This window comes from Henckelia pumila, chromosome 4, assembly GCF_033568475.1.
Source record: "Henckelia pumila isolate YLH828 chromosome 4, ASM3356847v2, whole genome shotgun sequence".
NCBI classification, from domain to species: domain Eukaryota; kingdom Viridiplantae; phylum Streptophyta; class Magnoliopsida; order Lamiales; family Gesneriaceae; genus Henckelia; species Henckelia pumila.
Window position 1 is genome coordinate 196,048,975 of NC_133123.1, and position 8,465 is coordinate 196,057,439.

General features: G+C 35.7%; 1 protein-coding gene across 1 annotated transcript; it reads right to left on the reverse strand.

Annotated features, from left to right (window-relative positions):
- Positions 1 to 399: 399 nt before the first annotated feature.
- LOC140861238 (putative clathrin assembly protein At2g01600) lies at positions 400 to 7,780 on the reverse strand. The gene is made up of 15 exons (XM_073264234.1): positions 7,457 to 7,780; positions 6,993 to 7,062; positions 6,570 to 6,667; positions 4,067 to 4,205; positions 3,797 to 3,924; positions 3,401 to 3,493; positions 3,046 to 3,096; positions 2,858 to 2,923; positions 2,679 to 2,744; positions 2,475 to 2,555; positions 2,293 to 2,373; positions 2,019 to 2,204; positions 1,703 to 1,778; positions 1,483 to 1,601; positions 400 to 984 (listed from the first exon to the last, which is right to left on the reverse strand). Exons 1-15 carry the CDS (start codon positions 7,544 to 7,546, stop codon positions 628 to 630), a joined length of 1,701 nt encoding a protein of 566 aa, XP_073120335.1. The 5' UTR covers positions 7,547 to 7,780; the 3' UTR covers positions 400 to 627.
- Positions 7,781 to 8,465: the final 685 nt, after the last annotated feature.

The window sequence follows — 8,465 nt, forward strand, 5'->3', positions numbered from 1 at the left end:
GTCTTCGGTGTTGGTATAATTTGGAGTGTAGTAAATTTTGTCCCATAGAAATGGGTTCTTTTGTATTTAAAGATTTGTCTTTTGAACAATGTGATCTTTTGGAGTGAAATGTAAATTTTTTTTTTTAACTCAAAAATAATAATAACCAATTATGGAACCATAGTACGAGCATTAAAATATGATCATATGACCCTTCAGTTAGATTGTACGAGAAGTTTAAAAACAACATAAATTTTTAGAAATAACACAATAGTATCACATTTAAATTATTCTAATTAATTATCTAAAAAAACTATTTCTAAAGTTGTAAATTTCGATATAATCGCTAATGTTTTTAGACAAAAATTACTGTGAAGGATAAAAATTACACACGGAAAACTAACATATATTCACATAATATAATATCGACAAAACAATTATTATACCAAATTTAAGAAAATTAACACATCCCACAATTGCAGAATGGCCAACTTTACAACTCCATACAAAAATATGCGATTCAAACCCAAAAACCAACTCTCTCAGAAGATACATCATATCATAGTTTACACCATCAAACCAGCGCCCATATCGAATATGATATCAAAATACACTAACCAGAACCAACCAAGTGCAGCACCAATTTCATCACAAAAGCCCAGCATTCCCGAATGGATTGGTCGACTGAGGGTGAGGGGCGGTGGCGGCAGGAAAAGTTCCAAAGCCTGTTGTATCCCCAAAAGGATTTTGTGGACTTGTCATATAATTATGTTGATGTTGGATCTGTGGATATGCCGGTTGAAATGGAGAGAAGAGGGGGTTCTGAGGTTGCGTCATCCCAGCCATATGTACAGATGGGGGCGTAGGAACACCATTGGACATGGCAAATGGATCCGAGACTTCAAATGGATTAGGAGCAGGAGCTCCGTATCTTGGTTGCTGAGACGCTCTATATGCACCTTCATCGTATAAACTGTCTAGGAGAAGTGAGTCAAGTCCTCCGGCCTGCCATAAAGAAATCCACAAATCAGTTCTTTATACATGCCGCCTTCAGTGATTGTGCATGTGATGTACAAGAAAAGAAGAAGACTTATTAAAGGGTGGATTAATAGGCTACTCCAGCAACTCCGATTTATCATCTTTGCGAAGTACGAAGGAGAATGAAAGAGAAGGTTAGTGTGCTAGTTGATGAATGCTTCAGAAGACATGGTTATCTTTGGCATTAGATAGAGTTTTACAGGATCATAATATTCTTCTTGCCCCCATGTCTCTTAATTCAAATGTCAACAAATAGTCAAGGCCAGTTGAACCTCCTTGCTTAGCAAGTCCTGCTCAGCTATTAATTTACGAAGTAACAAAATACGCTAGAGAAGGATGAAATGGGACCAGAAGATCGCCTAAGAATTATTCAATTCAACTATTTGCCTTAGAAAAAAAGGATTTAAAGGGTAAAACAAGGGATTTGAAAAAGCCTTTGGTTCAACCAAAATCACAAGGACATACCAATTTTCTCTCTTGCGCTGACGATAAATTGTAGCTGGGGGTATTAACAAGAGCAAGTTCCCATCCAGTAACTGAGAAATCTTTTGCATGGGTAGCATCAGAATCAAAAGGCGTCGTTCCTAGAGCATCATCCACACCATGCATAAGGTGAGATCTTTAAAGATGAGTGAAGACAAACCCTAAACCCCCAAAGATGAGTTATAAACAGTACAACACTTACCAGCTGGAACAATAGCTAAAGCCAATGCATTGCTTTCCTCGATGGCAGATGCATTTTGCTCATTCACATGCAAACCCTGCAATTATATATTCATGAAAATGGGTAGTGAAAAAATGAAACAGAGTGAATAGCAGCCAGTTACCACTAGCTATAGGACCGAGAGTCTGCCATCACCAAAAAAACTATAGCTAATGGCAACGGTATCATGTGTAGATTGATGTATCACATAGGCAGCCGATGTAGAGACATTGCTAACCAATAATTTAGTCAATTGTACGAAAAGATTTAAAAAAAGAGCAAGTACTGAGGAACTCACCAGTAAATCATCTGTGTCCAAGAGGGTTGGAGGCGCTGGAGGGGCAGCTTCCTCAGAAACAGAGATAGTAGCATCGTCTAAAGGTGGCGGCAGGGGTTCAGGTTCCTCTTCCAAAACCTTTGTATTTTCAGAAGGTGAAGGGGCATCCTCTTGCTTATATGTCAGCATAAGTCTCTCCGGATAATCCTGTGTGGGGAAACCATGAATTAGCATTCGCATCCACTGTCCGAACAGAGTCTGTATATTGAATGTATACGGATATATGTATACTGACCAAGGCTACAGTTGGAACAGAAACCATTCGTGGTGCTTCTTTTATATACTCTTCCATGGTAACTAGGAAGGACTGCGGAGGCTGGGAAACACAGGAAGCATAACAATATATCAACTTGCTACGAGAAGCTTACTGAAGATCGACTAAAAATCTAAGTATCAAATTTTTTATAAACTGCTTACCTCCCTCAACATCGGGAATTGAAAATTTCTAGCAAGTTCAAGTCCTCTGCAGATTTCATAGAAATCGGAAAGACTACCTGCCTATATTAAGAGTTAACACACCATAAACTCAGCTGGAATCCACAACTTGATACACGAATTGCTAAATAGTTTAATTTCAATTGGAAAAATAAGTAAAATGAATCCAGTGGAGCAGGAAGGTACCTGCTGGCCAGCTCTTTTATAGATCTCAAGGGCCTTAATGGCTTCATGTCTTGGCATCTCAAAAAACTGAAATGAAAAAAAGCAGTAAATTTCCTCTGAAAAAACTTTTAAATATTGATTTAAGCAAATAAAATCAGTCATTCGAAAATTTACGAAAATGACATTATATTCATTTTCACCTTGTCAACGAGATTGATTATCCCATCATTTATGGCACAATATATTTTAAAGCTCTCTTTCAGCACCTGAAAATTCAACTCCATTTAGAATTCATTTCACTTTTATAATAATAATAATTAATCTCAGCTACAGAAACATCCATTGACATCTGCAATTTGATGATGAAAAGAGACAAATGAGTACATACCAAGGCGAGGGCATATTGAATTACATAATTCCCTACAGCTGCTCCTTCAGGCTGTAAAAGAAATAATAATTATCTAAATGCATTTTTCGCATGGAATTTAATATATTAGAAATTAAAACATTATTGGGTTTGCATATGTTTGAGAATAGGACCCATAATGCAAATGAAGTCACAAAAGAACAAGGCGTTAAAAAAGGGATACTAGCAAAATAACCATGGTCAAACATTTTTAAAAAAAAACCCTCTCATGTGTATTTGAATACACTCAAAACACTTGAGAGGGTTATTTTTAAAAAATGAAGTTTGACCAAGGTTATTTACTATGTTTTTCCCCATTAAAAAATGCAGCGAGTACCCGACATCCAATAAGGCGATACAGCAGCTGCTGCAAAGCTGGTATTTGCTCTAAAAGCTCTTCACTGTCCAAGTCCCTAGTTTTACTGTAACCCTGGAAACAAGATAACGAAAATACCACTGAAATCATAGAGTACGAATCATAAACTTGATTTTGACAACAGGGGAACTAAAAAATTGTTTTATGACTCTGACAACAGTGGAACTAAAAAATTTGTTTTAAGCAAATTATTCTTTCAGTGTTTCGGATTCTGTCGTTATAGCCATGATAATTGACATGCAAATTCAAATTATAAATTCCAGTTGACTTGCAGTGTAAATTGCATCCTGTCACAATTAGAACACTCACAAAACACGAAGGCATAAATACATATATGTGATTGATAAAACCGAGAACCTTATCTTGGCCTTGTGCAGGTTTAGGAAGGCGTTCAGCTTCAATGTCGTACTTAAGTATTCTAAAGCATTCAAGTCGTTCTTCCAAGAAGAGTGCATATGTCCGTACCCAGGCAGAGCAATCCCAAGCTGTAGAAAGCAGTCATCCATGACTGTTATTTACCTTTTTCAGTAATAACTTAATTCACAGATCTTGTAAGATAATTGCTTGTCTTCCACGGGGTTAGAAATTAATTTTTATGTCCAACTGAAGTTATGAACAGCAATTTACCAATTGGGCTCGAATCGTCTTTGAAATTGGACATTTGGAAGACATGTCCTCTCTGTTGGTAATTCAAGAGCTCCTCCCTAAACGTGGGATCACCTTCTCTCAATGTTCTATGAATAACTATTAGTGTCTTCAACGCAACCTATGCAGAATGGGAAGTAAAAAAATCAGTTCCTATTCCAGATTTATTAAATTGGTGAAATGCAGAATTTAAGATCTTAAGAGAAAGTAGAAAAAATTAAAAAACAAAGCTTTTAGAGAAAATAAAGGGCAGATTATCCGGAAAATAAGCAGTCGTCCATAGTCCAAAGAATATTGTTATATCTTTCAGGGTAAGATCTCATCCCTAATTTTCAAGTTATGCAGATCCTAATGAAATATGGGACTCCAAAATCACAAAACATTTGGAAATGAAATACGTGGCAACCATATACAAAATTTAATCCTTCAACCTATCTTCAATAGACTGCAAGATGAGTTATTACAAAAACATCACATTAAGCAATTAAAAGAGTTGAAAATTTCAGATGAATAAAAAAACTCGAAAAGGGGATTTGAAGGTAAGGATTGATGCAACCAGCATCCATAGGCAATATTTGGTTTTTTAACCAAAGAAAAAGACATTAAAATGCATTTCTGGGATGCAAATTCCCATCGACTCATTAAAGACTTCAACTTGTAATCTTGCAATGTTCCAATTATTGCCATGGAAATAATTGTTCCGTAAACTAGTGATCCGCGAACAGGAAGTTTGAGTTTGGTGATATTTGGAGTTAAAACACCTGAGGTCAAATGATTTAGTCAATGAAAAAAATAGATACTGTGCTACAAAACCAAAAAAGAAAAAGAAAGGATGAGTCAACAATCAGCATCTCCAAGGATCGTTTCCCACCACCTCACATGTTTCTTTTAACAAAGAACGTTAATCCAACTATATATAAGATTATATTCTAAACCATTTCATGAAGTTCTAATGCAACAGAAATAACATAACAATGAACTCATGAACAAAGTATGATCGCATGAACCAACTATAATAGTTCAATTCAAATATAATTCATTCGTTCAAGTGTGACAACAATTAGTAAAGCAACAAAATATTCATGGTTCACGGGTAATAATATTTAAGCACCTTAAAGAAGAGCATGAGACCAAAGCAATCCCCAAAAGAAAATTTAATTTCCTTAAAAGTGAGAAATTTAAAGGCATCTCTTACTCAAACATGCATGGCAGAGGTATTGACCAGATACATATTGGCACAAACTCACATTTAAGTCTCCTATAAAGATCAATTCAATCTAGTTTAATCGTTGCGATGCAGTGATGGGACAAATTATGATTCAAGTTCAACAGCTAACGACATCCAAGTAATGCAATAAATGTGTGTGAATCCTAAGAGTGAGATTGTATGTAGGAGCTTCTACCCAGTGTTTTAAAAGGCGTATCGTTGGTCTGTAGCGTTTTTATCCTGTGATAGCGTAGCGTAAATAGAGCAGCGCATAGCGTAAGTTATTCGTGCACGTCAATTATTTAATTAAAAAATAAAAATATGCTTATATAAGTAAATAGGTGAGATAATTAGTTATGAAATCATAATAATTTAGAAAGTCTTACAACTAAAACGACATAATCTAAAAATAATTGGATCTAGGGTTCATCTTTACCTCTGAAATCAGCTCCAGAAAGTTTCAATTCTGAATCGGCTCTAAGTTTTTTTCGCGTGAGGACTTCTGAATCGGTTCTAGGGCTTGGACGTGGGAATCGGCTTGGATGTACAAGTTGTAGGTCAAATAAATGAATTTATGGGCTTTTATTTTTAGGCCCAAAAAGCGTGGGCTATCACCAGAAAAGCGCAATAGCGCACGCTATTTGCTTCCAGGCGCGCCTCGCCCACAAATAGCGTGCGCTATTGAAGCAAACCGCTAAGGACCGAGCGCTATATAGCGCTCGGCATGAAAAGTGCGCTATAGCGGGCTACGCAGCGCGCTATAGCGCGCTTTTGAAAATACTGGTTCTACCCCCAGTTTGGTTCGGCTTTCGAGAAAATATAGAGTAAAAACTTTTGTTTTAGCATAACTTTTTCACAAAAAAAATTGCTCTTTCCTCTATTTAATCCAAACATAAGCCTGTTAAACAATCCTTCAAAATAAAGCATTTTTTAAGTGAAGTGTTCCTGTGTCGAGATTGACTCCAAGTCAGCTAGCTGAAGTGGTTTTACAACAGGCATTCTTGAATGAAATTGTATTTCAGGGCCTACAGCAGATCAGTATAAGAGGGAACATGGCAAACAGTGAATGCAAAATGCAATTATTTATATGTAAACCAAGCACAACAGAGGAGAGAGGCCTGTCCAATGATGATCATGATCATGATGCTCCATCGATTTAGTAAACTTTACAAAAATCATAAGAAAGACTCATTGAACAATACAGGAGCATCCAAAAAGGAGGCCACGAATAAACTGAAGCATCATTAAAAACGATGTTTATCCTATAAGGATCCATACCGTCCAATTACGTGTCTTTGCCAATCGTCTCGAAAGTGCATGTATGCAGTATGCAACATCAGCCCTGGGCCGAACTGCTGATGTGGCAACCAAAATTTCTGCAAGAAACATCCAAATACTAAAAGCATTATCTCGAGTACACTCATTTTTCACCAAATGACAACAAACCCCTAAACAAAACATTCAGTTCGCTCCCACAGAAAACAAAAATCAACACAAATCTCCGCAGTCAAAATCTGTTTGACAGAGTTGATTCAGTAGCAACAGGATTTCTAAATGACACAATCCATGAAGTTCTTATCATTTCCACAACCGAAAAATACCAATCCCATAAAATCAATATCCTACAGAAATAGAGGAAGAAAACAACTCAAATAGATCTGAAAGCATGAATAACTGAAAAGTGGGGAGAAAAAAACTCACTTCTGAGGTGTCTCTCTTTGGGTGGACACTCCACATGATTGGTAGCCTTGACAACCGCCACATCTAAATCCTATTTTTAGCCAGCAACAGAAAAAATAAATAATAAGTAAATAGATCATCAGATCATCAAAAATTTTGAAACATTCTCTTCAATAAAACTCTATTTCAGGGCAAAATCACACAAAACCCAATCGCACACAACCATTCGCACGCACTTACATAACTAAACATCAAAACCCAATAAACTAATTCATCAACATACAGCATCTTTTTTCTCGGTCACCCAATAATCCGTGCCCCTGGCCAAGAAAATCCTAAAACCCACAAAAATCCCAACAAGAAAAACAAAATCCACAACGGAATCACAAAACATAGCACAAAATCGAACAAGAAGCAAACCAAAAACCTCTTCTCACACACACACAGCTTCATCAGAGAGAGAGAGAGAGAGGGAGCCAAGGGACCTTAAAATCGGAATTCACATGAGCAAGACCGACTGTAGTCCGGTCCTTAAGAGCCCCGTAAGCCTTCCTCCATGTCTGAACAGTGGCCATCTCCGCTCAGATCTCTTTACTTCTCCCCACCCTCCTCTTTCTCAATTTATTCAATTAATCTCGAAATCCCAACTCCCCAATGGATTCTTGGCCCTCCACCGCAACTTTACGATCACGATGCAACTGGGAAAATCGAAAATGGGAGAGGGAATGCGTTTGCTGGGGTTTTTCTTCGCGAGAAAAGTCCCCCTTTTGATTCCTTTGGTTGGTTGATTGGTTGGCGTTGGATGGTGATGAGGATTGAGGTGTCATCATCACACACAATAATACTAATTCCTTTTCCAAACAAACATTTATTTTTCTTTTACTATTTTTATTTCATTCTTATTTCTTACTATTATTAACTTATTTTGTTCCTTTTAATTTCTTATTATTATCACATTTTAATTATTTTTTAAAAGGTAATTTCGTTTATTTGCCAAATATTACTTATTTTTTTAAAAGGTAATTTCGTTTATTTGCCAAATATAACTTATATTTGGCTTATAAATATTGGGCAAATATTTTTTCATTTATTACCTTTTTATTTATTTATGTTTGTATGCTAATTAATATTCAAGTATCTACTAATAAAAATTATAAGAAAAGAAACTGATAAAAATTTACAGTTAAAGATGTTGTATTATCAAGATTTAATCAAATAAAGATTAAAAAAACAACAGATTTTCCGTTGGTTGGAGATATTCATATTTCAGAGTCAAAACGTTCTCTATTAAATATTTTGAGAATGTCGTGAAAAAGTAAAAATTTATGGTAAAATGTGTTGATGTTAATTAGTTTTCAAGTTATTTTGAGAATTTGCATAATAAATTAGATATTTAAAAGTTTAGATCAAGATTTTTTTTAAAAAAAAAAATTGTTTTTTAAAAATTCTCAAAATTAGATAGAATGGATAAGCGATGAGATATGTTGAAAATAA

Bases quoted from the DNA above. Each gene is read 5' to 3' on its own strand.
- LOC140861238 (XM_073264234.1), bottom strand. From the start codon at position 7,546: ATGGCCACTGTTCAGACATGGAGGAAGGCTTACGGGGCTCTTAAGGAC. The intron at 3,925-4,066 runs GTAAATTGCTGT...TGCTTTCTACAG, and splicing joins AGACGATTCGAGCCCAATTG to CTTGGGATTGCTCTGCCTGG. The intron at 3,097-3,400 runs GTACTCGCTGCA...TTTCTTTTACAG, and splicing joins ATCGCCTTATTGGATGTCGG to CCTGAAGGAGCAGCTGTAGG.